Source organism: Sinohyriopsis cumingii, chromosome 2 (genome assembly GCF_028554795.1).
Source record: "Sinohyriopsis cumingii isolate HCF-2022 chromosome 2, ASM2855479v2, whole genome shotgun sequence".
NCBI classification, from domain to species: Eukaryota; Metazoa; Mollusca; class Bivalvia; order Unionida; family Unionidae; genus Sinohyriopsis; species Sinohyriopsis cumingii.
Window position 1 is genome coordinate 126,685,054 of NC_142962.1, and position 17,720 is coordinate 126,702,773.

The 17,720-nt window shown below is 36.1% G+C and overlaps 1 protein-coding gene across 1 annotated transcript in view; it reads left to right on the forward strand.

Moving 5' to 3' along the window:
• Positions 1 to 17,402, forward strand: part of LOC149805775 (tRNA-splicing ligase complex subunit RTRAF-like) — a 52,267-nt gene extending 34,865 nt beyond the window's left edge. Inside the window, exons 5-8 of the mRNA XM_089950463.1 lie at positions 734 to 822; positions 4,933 to 5,004; positions 8,447 to 8,495; positions 17,055 to 17,402. Coding sequence (XP_089806589.1) covers positions 734 to 822; positions 4,933 to 5,004; positions 8,447 to 8,495; positions 17,055 to 17,209 — 365 coding nt within the window. The 3' untranslated portion in view covers positions 17,210 to 17,402. The remainder of the gene's footprint in view (positions 1 to 733; positions 823 to 4,932; positions 5,005 to 8,446; positions 8,496 to 17,054) is intronic.
• The last annotated feature ends 318 nt before the right edge of the window (positions 17,403 to 17,720 follow it).

Genomic DNA, 17,720 nt, shown 5'->3' on the forward strand with positions numbered 1-17,720 from the left:
AAGCAATCATTTCAACCAGTGTCTGGAGTATCCCAGACTCTTCTATAGTACTTAACCAGCTTACTAGTCATTCTGGCTCCAGTGAAATTCATGCCTTGTTGATCAGTCTGAAATATCAGCAGTCCTGCCATGACGTTTTGAGTTCACTCATGATGGCCCCTGCTTTCATTGTAGTGAACAGGCACCAGTTCATGAGGTGTCAATCCCTTGTGTTGAAGAAGAAATCAAACTTAGGGGTAAAATTTGTTTTTTTTCAATAATACCTGATCAGGCACATCCTTCCAGTTCCCCCCCACACACACCCTCTATCCCAGTCCTGTATTTACACCCCTGGAAGAGCATGGACATCCATTCCAGTAGTAATTAATGAATTGATAGGACTTGGCACTAAAATTGAATGGGAGACCACATATGTCTGACTTCCACCAGGAAAGCAGATGACTTATGGCACTTTGGTAATAGTCTTAGGAGGACTGGATTTGTGGGGTTGGATATGTACTTCAAAGATATTATGATTGGGTAAGTATTATAGAAGAACATATTTTACTCCAAAAATTGGTTTAAGATAAAATGTCTGTGTGCTGAGGAAATGTAGCAATTCATTGAAAAGCTGTTGATATTGAAATTCAGAAAAGGCAAAAATATTGCTTGACATGGTTAAAAGTTTTGTTTTGCTAAAAATTCAGATAGGAAATTCTAATTTTATCTTTGTATGCATTGTTTCCTGTTTCAGTTGATGATCCTGACTTTAAAGCAGGGATTGCCTCACTGTCTGTTCTGTTGCAAATACCACCGCACCAAGACCATGTGGAAATGCTTAAGGTAGTGTTAGTTATTATTATTATTATTATTTTCATTATTATTATTATTATTATTATTATAATTATTATTATTTTACCACTAAAGTATTGTGAATTAAATCCCAAATAATCGTCAGTGTTCTATTACAACAGTATAGTATGTACCAGATGAATTCCAATCTTGACTGTACAGATGTACCAATAGTCTTGAATGTGCTGATGTATTAACAGTTTTGCTGTATCACATTGCTATAATCCAGAATGTCTTTGAATGAATTCACAATAATCCCAAAGTAACATTTTAGGACAAAATTCAGTGAGCACTTTGTAATTCCAATGAATAATTTAAATAAAGAATTCTTCTCAAATTATATCTAAATGTGATTCCACAGAGACATATTAATGAATAATTAATTGTTTATTTTGTATTCTTTATACACACACAGACACACACATTACTGAGATGTCTAACAGCTTGTTATTGTGTTTATAACCAGTCATGCATCCACATTTTTAATCTTATATTTATAACCAGATTTACATCCATATCATTAATCTGTTATTGTGTTTATAACCAGTCATACATCCATATCGTTAGTAGTTATTGTGTTTGTAAAGAGTCATATCATATCTTTAACTGTCTCCAGTATGCCTACATGTCTGTACGTAACCACTGGTTTTTTGCATAAAGTTGAATTGTGCTCATTTATGTTATTTAAGCTTTGATATATGGATTATCAAAGAGATAAAGTATCTATAGCAGGATTATGTATGTGTGTGTGTGTGTGTGTGTGTGTGTGTGTGATTTGGATTTTTTGACATGGCTTTAAACAAAATTCAGTCATATCTCTATCATGTCTGCAGTGTGACAGTTTATAGCGATGTCTAGCAATGGGGCATCATGACACAGACATGTAGCATCATGTCCCACCCAGTCACATTATCCTGACACCAGGCCAATCAGCCCTAACACTAACCTCTTAACACTGATCACCTAGCAAGGCAGCTGTTAGTATAATTTTTATAAGTTTTTGGTATGACTCAGCCATGGTTTGAACCCGCGACCTCCTGCATCTGATCATGTGCTTAATATTGTGGTACAAAGTCAGATTCTGTGCATAATATAGTGGATTTTTCTTGTGGTACAAAGCCAGATTCTGTACTGTTGTGGTGAGTTCACTATTTTTCCTGTAAAACGTTTCATGGTTAATATAAAAACAAAATTATAGACACAATTATCTTTCTGTGGTAACTACAGAACTCCTTCTTAAAGCCACAAATTTAAGTACCAATTTTTTAAAATTTTTCAAACAAAACCCACTAATTGATACCCTTGATTACACTGGTCAACAGTGAAATCATTACTGACTTGAAAAGGCCCTAATCTGTAGTATTTTGGTGTGCCGAACACGAATATAACCGTGAAAAATTTGTATTGGCTCTCGTTTTGAAGATATTCATATACCTCATTTTCTATGTTTCACTGTGTAAATTTCTCCAGTAGGACTGCAGCAACATCCGGAATAATGATGTAACATTGCATAATACCATCATGCTCACATCATCCACAGTTGATTGCATCATTTTCTGATGCAATGCAATACTAATGCCATGCGGCTGCTGAAGTAAGTTGACGTCAGCAGTGTACTATACATGTGTAGGCCTATTATACTAATGCCAGGCGGCTGCTGAAGCTGACGTAAGCAGTGTACTATATAAAGCCCAATCAGATAGGTTCAGCATTTAAAATATTTTAGACGTTGTGCGAGACAGTTCAAGCTACTGTTACATAAAACTTATTATTTTATCCATTTACGTACAATAAAGAACAGTAATGCCTCGAAAGTGTGTTAATACCGCGGACAATTTTTGCTATATTTGTGGGGAAGTGACATTTGCCAACCAGAAGAAAAGTATCAATTCTCAAGTGAAGAAGGCATATCATCTTTACTTCGGATGCAAGGTTGGTGACCAAGACAAGCCTTGGGCTCCGCATATATGCTGTGCTACATGTACAACACAGCTTTCACAGTGGTTGAATTGCAAAAGGTCATCAATGCCGTTTGCAGTCCCAATGGTGTGGAGAGAGCCAAGCAACCACCTAAATGACTGTTACTTCTGCTTGGTTCCTCCTCTTTCCGGCGGAATAACGAAGCGAAAGAAGTCGAGAATAGTCTACCCAAACATTCCGTCTGCATTGAGACCAGTTCCACATGGTGAGGGACTTCCTATTCCAGAACCTCCAGCAGAATATTCTCTTGATTCATCTGACGAAGACAAAGGTGAGTCGACCTGTTCTTCTCCTGGTCCATCAGCATGCAGTGATCCAGATTTTCACTGTGGTGCATCATCAACCCCACACAGAATAACACAGGAAGAACTAAATGACCTGATTCGTGATTTGGACTTATCAAAGAACAAGGCAGAATTGCTAGGATCAAGACTCCAACAATGGAATCTTCTAGAAGAAGATGTCACAATTACTGCATATCGAAAGCGCCACCAGCAATTGGAGCCTTTCTTCAGAAAGGAATGTAATCTGATATTCTGTTCCGATATTGAGGGCCTCATGAATGCTTTAAAAATCACTCATGACCCACAAGAATGGAGACTATTTGTGGACTCTTCGAAACTGAGTCTCAAGGCTGTGCTTTTGCACAATGGAAACATTCTTCCATCTATTCCAGTAGCGTATGCTGTCCACATGAAAGAGACATACGATAACTTAAGGCAGCTACTGAATTCCATTGAGTATAACAAGTACAGCTGGCACCTCTGTGGTGATTTGAAGGTAGTTGCCCTTTTAATGGGACTGCAGCAAGGATATACAAAATACATGTGTTTCTTATGCGAGTGGGATAGCCGAGCAAGGGAAATGCACTACATGAGGAAGGAATGGACTCACAGGCAGAATGTAGCCATTGGAGAGAAGAATATCCAACACCCAGCTCTGGTTGAGGCTCAGAAAATCTTGCTACCACCCCTTCACATCAAACTAGGTTTGATGAAGAACTTCGTGAAAGCCATTGACCGGACTTTGCCAGCATTCCGATACCTGCATGAAAAATTCCCTCGACTCAGCGAAGCAAAGATTAAAGAGGGAGTTTTTGTGGGTCCTCAGATTCGAGAGCTTTTCAAAGATGACCGGTTCAACAACTTGCTGGAAGGTGACGCGAAACAAGCATGGAATGCTTTTCGCCTAGTTTCTACAAACTTCCTCGGAAATGTTAGGGCAGAAAACTATAAGGAACTAGTAGAAGACATGTTGATGAAGTATAAGAAACTTGGCTGCAATATGTCTCTAAAGATTCACTTCCTTCATTCCCATTTGGATTTCTTTCCTAGCAACTGTGGTATTGTTAGTGATGAACACGGCGAACGTTTTCATCAAGATATCGCAACAATGGAACAAAGATACCAGGGAAAATGGTCCACTACAATGCTGGCTGACTACTGCTGGACACTCCTCAGAGATGCTCCCGAACAGCTGTACAAGAGACAGGCGAAGAAATCTAAGATGTAGTCAATGACTTGATTTTTTATAGGTAGGCTATTACAGTTGACCTTTTACTATTGGAATGCATTTCGTTATGTAAACATTAATTTCTTGCAGATTACAAAAAAACTAGAGCCAATTTTGCAATTTGACTGTCATATTCGTGTTCAGCACATAAAAATTGATAAGAATTGAATAATTTTATTTCAGTAACATGACTTTTGTAAAAATTTGTTGTCCAGTGTTATATACAGACATTACAGTATACTAAATAATGAATACCGGCCAGTTAGGGCTAATTTATTGAAAATGTTTAAAAAATGCTGTTGCATTTGGCCAGTCAACATTTACCACATTTAAATGAGTGGCATGAACTATGTGGTCAAATGTGATAAATATTTGTAGAATGCAACCTAATTGTTCACTTGGTCAATACAGCTTGTATCATCTCATTCATTTTGGAATATAGCTGTTCCTATCTTGGTTGAATGCAAAAATTGCACATGGGTATTTAAGTCATGATTAACACTGAAGTAATTAAATAAGCATACACTTGATGAAAAATTGCTGCATCTATAAAAGAACATATACAAGAAACTGGTGATGAATATGTTTTATTAAAATGTCTATTTTCAGGCAATATGCTTGCTTGTAAAGAACAAACTCTCCAAGGAAGCAATTGAACAGGTCAGCAAGGATACTGGAAAGGTAAAGTCTTGCAAGTTGATGATTATTATTTACTTAAGTGTGAAATATAGAAAATGCCAGCAAAATATTTTTCATATTTTGTTTATTCCTATATTTTCACATGTGAAAAATACATCCTTATATTTTCACAAGTGAAAATGTAAGATTTTCCCCATGATACAATTCATCTCTTGGACTACCTTCTTATAACAAGTGCTAGCCCCCTTGCTTATTGCATAAAATTTTTCTTCTGATTATGAGAAATATGGAAGAAAATGATGTATTGGTACTTGTGGAATTAGAAATGGGTATAGTAGTGGATGAAATTCTTTCAGGTGTTGACTTTAATGTAATTGAATCCACTGAAGATGCAACTGTCAAGCAAAGTCGAGGTTTAGGAAACTGACAGGCAGAAGTGCAAATTTTCTTGGAAGAGAAGGAAAAATTGGGAACACAAGGATTAATTCCGAAAATGATGTTAAAACAATATACGAGCTGACTGGAGAGGTCAGGAACATGGAATTGTTCCCTCCTTTTGTGCTGAGTGACCATATTGGGAACTTCTTTCTGGCTGCCCAAAGGAAAAATGGAACTGAGTTTGAGCTAACAACTCTCAGGATCATTCTTTCCTCATTTGATAGGAATCTGAGAAAGAAACATTATGGATTTTCCTTCAGTTTAGCAACTGTAGAGAAATATGTAAATTGAAATTGTGTGTAACCAGACAAGTCCACATAAATCTAAAACTACTTACTTTCTTCTAAAAGTGCTGACTGAATGAATATAATCAGAGTAATTGAGTACTTGGATTAGTGTTTCTTCTTATATTACTGTATTACAAAATATCCCATTTTTTTAACATTTTAACAGTAAAAATAAATTTAAACAAACACAAAATTAATAACAAATTAAAGAGGACTACTTGATTATCATATTTCATTATTCTTAAATGTAACTTTTCTACTATATTAAACTATTGTGGTGGCTGATTGAGAAAAAAGCATAGAAACTGTTATCATGATTCAAACCTGAATCTTCAGATTGTCACATCTGTTGTTTTTTCCAATTAAATAATGCCAGTGTACTTTAAACTTTTAATCTCCATTTTATTCATCTTTTTGTAGTGCCAGGAAACATTTGCTACAAAAACTGATTCACTATGACATCCCATTAATATATATTATGTAAATAAGTTGACATAAAATTGTTTAGAGTGTAAATAGTTACAGCAAATAAGTTGACATAAAATTGTTCAGAATGTAAATAGTTACAGCATGAGTTGACATAAAATTGTTCAGGCTGTAAATAGTTACAGCAAATAAGTTGACATAAAATTGTTCAGGCTTTAAATAGTTACAGCAAATAAGTTGACATAAAATTGTTCAGGCTGCAAATAGTTACAGCAAATAAGTCGACATAAAATTGTTCAGGCTTTAAATAGTTACAGCAGATAAGTTGACATAAAGTTGTTCAGAATGTAAATAGTTACAGCAAATAAGTTGACATAAAATTGTTCAGGCTGTAAATAGTTACAGCAAATAAGTCGACATAAAATTGTTCAGTGTAAATAGTTACAGCAAATAAGCTGACATAAAATTGTTCAGACTGCAAATAGTTACAGCAAATAAGTCGACGTAAAATTGTTCAGGCTTTAAATGGTTACAGCAAATAAGTTGACATAAAATTGTTCAGAATGTAAATAGTTACAGCAAATAAGTTGACATAAAATTGTTCAGGCTGTAAATAGTTACAGCAAATAAGTTGACATAAAATTGTTCAATGTAAATAATTACAGCAAATAAGCTGACATAAAATTGTCCAGGCTGTAAATAGTTACTCAATGCTCAATGAAGATTGACATAAGTAGTCAGTCTTGAACATATTATGAAACAAAGAGCAAGTGCTGTTACCTACCATTGTCTTAAACAACCCCACCCATACAGTTTGTTATCATACATTTTTGCAGTCATCCTCCCATCCAGACAAGAACTAATTTCTTGGGCACATAGGGAAGGAAGGAAACTTCAAGTACCATAATTTAAGCAGTTTCTTTACAGAAAGTATGATGAATGCTTGCACACTGACAAACATTTATCCATTTGAAGCAACTTCATATTTGGATGGATTGCAGGATGGGCAGTCACCAACTCACGCCAAAGAAGAATATTTTTTTTTAACAGACTCTAACTCAGAATAAGTCATCTACAAAGCTAACATTCTCAACTTTCATAGTTTTATTTGATCAATATTTTCCCATTTGTCAGATTTTTATACTTGTTAAAGCAGTTCAATGTGTCGAATCGAATTAAATTCATCCATTGAAATCATAGTTCAGTGCATATTCTTCTGCACATGATGTGGAAATAAAAGACAGACCATTTTATACTCAAGTTAAAATTTTCTGCTCTCTTTTAAATGTAATAAGGGTCACTAAAGCATATATTTTGCTCAGAAAACAATAAATAAATTAAATGTGAAAACTGAAATGACTCGTGTCCCCATTCTTGGTAACTATTGACCCTCACTCCCAGCATTATACTAGTGGTTAGTTTTTTTAAAATCCTTTTATCAAGAGTTGTAGAAAATGACACATTGGGGTATTAAGAAAATGGAAGAAAGTATATAATGAAATTGTTCTTTTCCTACATTAATAAAGGATATCATTCATCGTCTGATACAAGATATTACATATTTTAACTTGTGACTTTGTCGCTGGTTAAAGTATAATTTATTTGTACCACACGATGAAATATATCCCATTTTAATGTAGGAAAAAAAATTATCCTATATTTATTTAAAGTGACTGTTCTCATTTATTATTTACCCTATAATGGATCCAGTTTGCCCTAGATTGCAAGAAAAAGTCTGAATTAAGTACATTTTTAGATCAAAACAGATAAATCTGTAATAAAAAAGACAATAGGAACATTTTGATTTTAAATAAATAAGTTGAGTGAATTTCAGATAATTATTGGGCAGTGACTGAACATATTGATGAGGTGTCTTGGGTCTTAGATCTACAAAAAGAATAATTTCTGACCTGCATTTCCAAGTGATGGCTTGTTCCATATTACACTTGGAATGGTATTTGCATACATCAGATTTATATTGTACTCCAGGTTACTCTTCTTCCATGTCAGCTTATCTTACAGTACTTTGTGGGTTCTTCCCACTCTAGAGTACTGTGTTATGGGTTCTTCTCACTTTCTCTACAGTACTGTGTTATGGGTTTTTCTCTCTTACTCTAGAGTGCTGTTTTATGGTTTCTTCTCACTTTAGGGCACTGTGTAATGGGTTCTTTTCACTTAAGAGCACTGTATTATGTTTATTCTCCAAACTATCTCAAAAATGCTAAAGTATGAATTTCTGTAAGTATACTCTCACTTAATAATCCAGTCAAACAAACATGATTTGAGCTGCTAAATTGAACTGAATTTATGGAAACTTTCACCTTTTATTTCAGGTGGAACATATTGCTCTGGATCAAATGGAGCTAGGGTTTGACACTGGAGGTGAGTTTCTATATTCCAGAATTGCTAAAAAGTGATCATTTTGCTCTGTCAGGCTTGGGTTGCTCAACATAAGTTGACTTCTTGAAAAAAGAGAAGAATGCTTTGCCTTCATATCAGTGTATGTATTTCTTAAAACTGGCTTTTTGGATATTCCATAGCAATTGATGCAGAACTTACAAATATTGTGAAAACTCAAAGAAATGGAAATGTTATTTATAAAGATTTAACATTGTGGATGTTATATAATTAATTCTATATAGATTCAGCCCTCCCAGATGCTACTTTTAGATAAAGGGAGCTAAAAATTGTCTGCTGACCTATATGCATCAGACATATTGATCTCCCTTTAGGTATAAGACTTGGCAGCAAAGTCTAAGAACCTCTCAGTTACTACTTCTGCTCTGCAAAGAAACACACTCTCATTACAAGAGGCCTTGCAAAAGCAAGAATCTAGGTGAAGATATACCTTTACAATTTGGAGGAGTTTTTTTTCACTTCAAGGGAAAGTATACACCATCAATATTTCCACTTTTTTCTCTTCCTTTGCCAATAAAGTTCTACCATAACAATTTGCTGTCACTTTGTCCTCATCACACATTTTTAGGGAGCCTTAGTCACATTTCATTCAGTTTGCACTGTAATTATTTTGTATGTGCAAGTCTCTATGGCTTAAAGACTCCTAATATATTTGTAATTCCATTATGAATGGGTACATATCAGTGAGTTTTTATTCCAAGGTATTCATAGCATCGTGTGCCAGTTTCACTGTTTTTACTTGTACAGGCGGTCTGTCGGCCTTTTTCAGTACAGGTAATTGCTTCATAATGGATATTGTGGCACCTACTTTTTATGATATCTAAAATGGTGTCTCTATTCTATTTTATGTGAAGGTTTTTGTGTGTAATGTAGACACTTGTGTACATTCTCTTTGTGTGTGTGTGATTTGGATTTTTAACATAGCTTTAAAAACAATTCAATCATATTGCTATGATGTCTGCAGTATGGCAGTTTATAGTGATGTCTTGCACTGGGGTATCATGCTGCATACATATAGCACCATGTCCCAGTCACATTATTCTGACACCAGGCCGACCAGTCCTAACACTAACCTCTTAATGTTGAGCACCTAGTGAGCCAGCTGTTAGTACCAGTTTTATAAGTCTTTGGTATGACTCAGCTGGGGTTCGAACCCTCAACTTCTCGCATCTGAGGAGGATGCTCTAACCACTAGGCCACTGGAGTGGTTGTGTATATTCTTTATTGCTTCCACTCTGGTCAGAAAAGTACAGGTATTTCTATACATGGTTTACTCAGATGTGTCTTGCTCATGCATGTTTCTATAGGCAACACTTGAGTCTTGTTTATCTATATAAGCATTTCATCATATTTAAAGAGCACTTAGTCACTCACACAGGTAGCCTATGTCACTTCACAAGATGGGTTTGGGCTACAATATTTATGTGTGTATGTCTTTATGTCCTGAAGAAACTCCTTATATGTGTAAAATTCTGTCATTTCTGGTACATCAAAGTGAGTTTCCTTTACCATGGTATCCTTAGCCTTGGAACACCATGCTTCAATGATTCTACCTGTACATGTTGTCCTTTACCTTCCCTAAAGGTAGCATTATAATTGAGAACATCTGCTATCAATTTTTTCCTGGTAACCATCATTTGGTATTGCTCTGTGCCCTTACTGTATTCAAATATCATATGTACAGGCACAGAGGTTTATACTTCTCCTTACATGTGGTATTGTCATTAAATTTTACCAATAAACTTTATTGCTTTATTGGCTGTCTTTATCAATTTCTGGGTCGGCTTTTTAAGCTTTAACTCTGCACCATGTTATGTTTATTTGATTGAATTTATATCTGATTTAATTGTTTGTAAGTTTTAAAATCTTCCTATTTTTTAAATTTTATTATATGTCAAAATAATGTAGTTCTGTTTACTAGGAACTCATACTTTTCCCAGAAGACAGTTTGGCCTTGACTGTTTATTTTGTAAACACATCAGGCTTACCTGGTTCCCAACCTTAATTCAAATTTAGTAACAGTCATGTCAACAAATTCTTTTTTTAAATTTATTTTTATTGTGTGAGTAATAAGAGTGAGATCGAGGCTGTATTGAATTCATGACCCTATGCTTGTAAATAGTTTTAGTTAAGTAAACAACTTTTTTTCTCAGAGTAAAATGATTGGTTTTTATCAAGGTAATACTGGGGCTACATGACTTTTTATATGTAAACATGGTCATATGATCCTTTATTTCGCAATTCAGGCATTTCCGAAATAGTGCATTAGTTCGTTTTAATAAGTGATGCTTAGAGAGAATTTAGTCAGTCAGGGCTTAAAAATGCTTGATGTCAAGTCATTTCCTTCTGTTGAAGCCAGTTTTCTTCAGATTATTTGGATTCAAAAGGATTAATTTTTTTCTTCCTGGAAATACATGTGTGCTCATACAGAACTTCTGGACAAAGACATTTCTTAAATTTTTTATTTGGATTTCCACAACGGGAGGATTATTTATTGTGTTTCTACAATGACAACAACATTGAACAGGATACAGAATACATCATCGCCTTCCATCTTGGATTCTTTGTGAGGACTCAAACTTGAAATCATTAGAACATTTCATTATTAGGACTTCTAAAATTTTATTTGTGGATTATTCTTGGATTATTTTTGGATTTGAATTTTAAAACCGTAAGCTCTTATTTTTTCCAGTAGTTTCCAGAGAAATAAATAATATGTTATATTTTTCAAAGCTTTTTGTTTTCACTCTTTTCTTGTGTTGCTGTTTATTCGAACCTAAACTCATAACATAAGAACCAACATTGCATTCTAAAGGATGGGTGCAGGTCTACAGTTTTATATGTTTTGCTCTATTTGTCTTACAGATTAAAACTATAGGCAGAGTGCAAAAATGCACATCTCGAGACGAAGCTGTCACCAGTCTGCATGCTGACCTTAACTCAGTGTGAGAATTTCTGGCAAGCAAGGGAGATGAACCAACTCTTACCATTCAGCCACAAAGTACCGGACATTGCCATGCTCATAAATAGCTCTGGCATCCATGGCATCATCACAGGCATTATTGGCAACTCCCACTGCCATGCCTCTTTGGGATTCCGCTTGATTCCTATTTCAGAATAGTGAGGGACAGAGCTAAACAAAGAGACAATTTATCTCTCACTATGCAGACATAGACGGGTTACATGAATCAAACATCTCATAACCGATCCCAAATTGATGATCTGCCCCACAGAGATGATCCGTTTCCATTGTGACAGGCCTAGGGCATATATTAGGGATTGCAAAGAGCCAAAACATCAATATTACAGGCTCAGTCAATAACAGCCTGACTTCCAGTATGCGAATCCTGACTTTTGCAGACATGTGCAGGGACCAGTGTGATCCACATACCACCTTGAGACACTCATTCGGTACACTTCGACAGACGTCGCTGCCCAATTTCTCTACACTGAGATAAGACTCCTTATTTAGTGACCGTCTTGATGTCACAGTTTCTAATTCAGAGCATTCTATGAGTTTAGTGAGTGGTAGATAAAGCATTAAGAGGGTCCTAACATTCGTTCCAACATTTATGCAGAGTTTTATCCCAGACTTTTCTTGATCCTGAAGGCAGCGGCACTCTGCCTCCAATCATCAACCTAAGCGCTCTCATTTGATTCGTTAATGCTCCTTGGTTCACAATAACACCACTGTGCATTTTGGAATGCCTACCAAGAGGGAGACTTCACCATCAGTATGTATTTAAAAAACACATACTTTTTTGTCCTGATAACACAGTGTTTCCAGGACATTCTTGCGATTCGCTTACATTATATACCATTTATGATGACTCGAGTAATGGCGTATGTCCAGACCATTTCTAAGAAGTTGCATCAAATTACTTGGATGACATCCTGCAGAAACCGCAGGTGAGTTATGTCTAAAAATGACATGATAGCCCTTGTTACCAACCTTGCCTTTTCATCAACAAGGAAAGATTCAACTAAGTACCATGTCAGCAATTTGTTTACCTAGGTATGGAGTTCAGTACACAAGCTTCATTTTTCATCTTACTCAGGATAGGGTTTTGAAAATCCAAACCTTGTTGGCTTTTTTATTTTCAAAGAAAATTTTTTCCACATGGGAATCCCTTTGCCCACTAGGCTTTCTGAATGCAGCAGCAAACTTCTTCCCATCTGCATACAGTTGAGACACCATCTGCGGCATTGTGGCATCCAACTTGGCTCATGATGGGTATAACTCTGCAAGTACTATGACCTGAGATTACAGTCTGTACATTGACAAGTACAGAAGGCTGGGGACCCCACCTACTACCATTCTATCCAGATGCCAATGGTGCATGGTATCCCTTAAACTGGTGGCGGGAATCTTTAAATGGCAAAGGAGTTCTCATTCTGTCCGACAGCTCTACAGTAATGACTTTTCTCAAACGAGGAGGAACCAAATCCCCAGACCATTGTGTCATGGTGTGCGACTTTCTAAGGTGGCATTGTCAACAACTCCACATACATATTTGCTCTATCCCAGGACACCTAAACATACTGAGTGATTCTTGTCTAAGAATAATCAACTAATGCAGACAGAATGGTCTCCCCATCCCTCGCTTTCCACTCAGATATGTACCCGATGGTACCAACTGTTGGTTGATCTGTTTGCAACAAGGTGGAATACCAAACTCTCAACCTTTGTCTCTCCAGTTCCAGACCCAAAAGTTCGGACAGTTGATGCTCTTTCGCTAAATTGGAATGACTTGGATACATATGCCTACCCTCCAATTCATCTGATTCAAAATATGATACAGAAAGCAAGAGAATGAGCCCTTTGCCTCTTTATGCTCCACTCAGATGGGAAAAGTCATGGATCTCTGACCTCATCAGTCTTGCATCAGAAACTCCTTTGAAAATTTAGGCTTTCCTTTATCTACTCAAACAACTATGATGGTATTTGTTTCATCCCTCCCCAGAGCTAATGAACCAGCACATCTGGATCATAATAAACAGGCCCTCAGAAGCAAACAGTTCTCACATCCAGTCGAGGGACCCTGAGTAGCCGAGTGGTCTGAAGCACTCACCATTATGGATCACTGCTTGTAGCTTCTGGATCAGTGTTCTTTCCCAATTTTTTTCCCAGATTCTTCCTCTACCATTTATACTGGCTGCCATGTATAGCCTATATTGTGCTGAAAAATGGCATTAAACCCTACAACAACAACAACACAACCAGTGATGGAGAGAATCACTCAGGCGTGAAGGCTCTCCACTCTGAAGCATATAGGCACATGGCACATTTTCCCTCAGTGGCGTGCTAACGAACATCTATACTGCAGATAGCTGATTTCCTCCTCTGACTTTCTGAAGAAAGTTAGCACCGAGTACGAGAAAAGGTTACCACTCCACAATTGCTGACACCTTTCATCATCATGGGTCAAAACAAGGACTTTATCTGAGCTGTGCGCCAACTTTGAGCATATACAGCCAAAAACATTAACCCTATGCCCAAAGTGGAACCTATCCTGGGTATTAACCTGGCTGAACAAGACACCTTTTGAACCAGTTTCAAGGTCATCTTTGGTGCACCTTTCCTAGAAGACCTGCTTTCTTGTGGCATTAGCGACTGCAGACAGAATGAGCGAAATACATGCCCTATCAGCAGACCCTAATTACATGAAGTTCTGCAGGTCTTATTACGCATTTTGGCTCATGAGGTTAGAGCAGTTGCCACCAACCCAGTATTTGACTGGATCTGTTTGCTAACTGAAATCATTTAGGCTGTGGAATGGAGATTGGAGTCCACATTTCTAGCTTTTATCTCCAGGATCTGTCATCCCAAAGGACCCAATTCGATCTGGTATGACCTATATCCGAAGTTCAACAGTTTAACCTTCTAAGTTGATTGACAGCTTCTAAGTCGATTGACAGCTTCTTAAGACATGGCTTCACAACTTCCGATGGATTTGGAAGGCGAAATTTTTTCCCTGTTTGAAGCCTCACCCTTCCAGTCAGGTTACCTAGAAGCTGTCTCACATACCTTAGGGGAACGAACAGGGTAAGGGGATATATCTCCCTCCACTTCTTACCTATATTCCTAAGTTATTATGATTGGGTAGCATATTTAAAGAAGAAACCAATATTCCCTATTAAAATATCATAGATGCCAAGTGTCTCGTTTTTCCCGTATTTTGGACCTGAATACAGATGTACGTTTTTCTTGCTACAAATGCAATTTGTTCTTTAAAACGGGCACTCAGTTCCAGTCTAATAGAAATGTATTGCATGTATGTAGGAATAGAGTTCTAAAATATGATTGGTTCATTTGAAATCGAGGCTACCATGCCTGTCTTTATCCACGATATTGGATTTCTCATCTTCATAATATTGAACTTCTAATCATGTTGAAAAGGAGAGCAGAATATTCGAAATTTTCTGCAGGAAGACAGGAAAACAGAACTGGAAGGACAATTGTGCTGTCTTGTTTAGATTTGTGAAACCATCTTGGAAAGAAGAAAACTTTACGTCTTGCAAATTGTGTAATGTGATCTCATAATTGAGCATGGACACATTGAGCATGGACACATGAAGGCACCCATGACATAAAAGAGCATGAAAAAACTAAGACACATCAGCTTGTTGCTTCATCATCAACACCTCAACGAATATAAATACGAGAGAGAACTTTGATGTAATTCAATCGAAATTCGGTTTATTAATTATTTTTAGAAATGAACCTTCCTGTTTTGGTTGCTAATGTTGCTGGCAATTTACTTTGCATGTGTTTTAAAGACAATGAAATCACAAAGGATTACTTGTGAGCTTGAATGAAAACCATTCAGTAAAAAAATCACAGAATTCGGATCATCAGTGAAAGATGGTACATTGGAATAGATATTGATCAACAACAAAAAACAAGGGGTCGAAAAGGCTCCTATAAACAATCTGTGTCTGAGTATGTGTTGCACTCTTGCATCCTCTAAATTGGCACCCGAATGGAACAGGTGCCCATTCAGAAGGTGCAAGAGTGCAACACATGCATCATTGACATTAAATATTTAAGGAAGATACTGTCCCACTTTACTGATGGTTGTACATGTTGTAAATAGTTACTTAATGCCTTAAAATTTTTAAAATCAGTAGTTGTTTCTGAAAATCAGTACTTTTTTATAGGCAGTCAGTATTTTTGTACTCAGTGGTTGGCAGCTATGAAATATGTTTCTTCAGGAATAATTACCAAACCATAATACACATGCCCTGTTGCAGCCTCCCCACATTTACATCGATAAAGGGCATGCCTTTCGCCCAAGTAGTAACTGATTGGTTTTTAGACTTTGACACAAGGTCTTATTCTTAAGGGGAGATCACTGCCCAATTGCCAAATTGTTCAGCTGACAACTTTTAGCTCCCTTTGGATAAAAAAGTAGTATCTGGGAGGGCTGGATTTGTGAGGTAGTACTAGTTCTCCTAAGATATTATGGGAAAGAAGCATATTTTACGAGGAAAAATTGTTTGTTTGTAACTCTTAATATATGACTTTATTTAATTTTTTAATTTTTATTCATGGTTTTAATTTGTACATAATATTATTAGTTAGATTTTGCCTACTTGACCTGAATCTATTAGGAGCATAAAATTACATGGGATCTATAAATAGATGCTGAAGTATGTGCTGAAAATTGCCAATAATAGTGTTAATAATAAGACATAATGCCATTTTTGGCATCATTTTTCATTGGCTTTATGGGATTTAGATGATTCTAGGAAAAAAGTTCAGTAACTTCTCTTTGGTTGGGCTAGGTCACATGAGCAGGCAAGTTGGGGCAAAATGAGTAGCAAGATCCATCACATGGTGAACATAGTCATGGTAGAAGGTGTATATAAGGAAAGAACTGAGCAATCAGATTTTTTCCGATTTGGAATCATCCACATATTTTGTATTTCTGTTGTAAATCTGCAGATGTGTTTTATTTTGTACTTAGATATTATTTGGGAGAATAAAACATTTATTGAACTGTTCAGTTGAAGTAGAAATTATTTTGACTATAATATTATTTTGGAACTGTTGTGAATTATTTGAATGAGTTTAGGACAGTTTCATCTTGAAAATGTCATGATTCTTGGCAGGCTAGTACATTTCCGGTTTGTACATTTTTATAGAACTTTTTTCATTCATCTAGGAATTTCATATAGCTTTATAAAAAAACTATTTGGATTCACTTCATGATACTGTAAGTTCATCTCACATTTCCAGTTATAATTTTTCTAATTGATATAAAAGAGATCCCAAGTATGCAGAGATTCATCTTTACTTTCAAAGAATCAAAGAAGAACACTAGAATGGTGTCAGGAAATCATTGAATAGTTTAGGCTCAAGTTCCATCTTACAAAGTAAGAGTTAAGGTAGACATAGTGTCATTGCTGATTCATACCCAGTGCACAAGTTAAATTTAATTTTTTTAAACTGTTTCTTTGATCACTTTCATAACCAATAAACTCTTGAACTCTGATGAATGTCATATTTTTCCATTACAGACTATATAATCAATGAGGCTGCAAAAGTGCTACGGTTAATACATCTTCATGACTTGAGAGAATTACAAACTACAATTAATCAAGCTATAGTTGGTGTGCAGAATGTCACTGCAAATCCAAAAACTGACAGCAGGCTAGGCAAAGTGGGACGGTAAATTACTTTGTGGATTGTTTCCATGGATACCAACATAAGGATTTTTGTGAAAAGTATTTCTGTATTCATGGACACTGCTAACAAATGGAGAATCTTACGAATTAAATTGCTACAGCTTACAGTGATATTCTGTCATTGTACCGCTTGACTTTGAAGAGCAAGACATTGTGCCAATAAATGAAGATGAAAACATGGCCCAGCATTGTTATTTTACTTCTTAAATAAAATCAGATTTCTTGTAAGGTTATTTGGTTAGTTACTGATCTACAGTCTTCTTGCTTTATAAAAATGTTCTTCGGAAAACTGTGGTTTGGTTGAGGGTGTACTTCTTAGAAGATACCTTGCCCAGGCCCAAAATAGTATATTTTTTTGCTATTTTCTCACCCTCAAGAGACCAGGCCATTTATATAACCACAGGTTTCACACAGACCTTGAAAACTCCTTGAATTTGCTACTAGGGCTATTTTTCCTTGAAAACTCCATGAACTTGTTTGTTTGAATTTCTTTTAAAA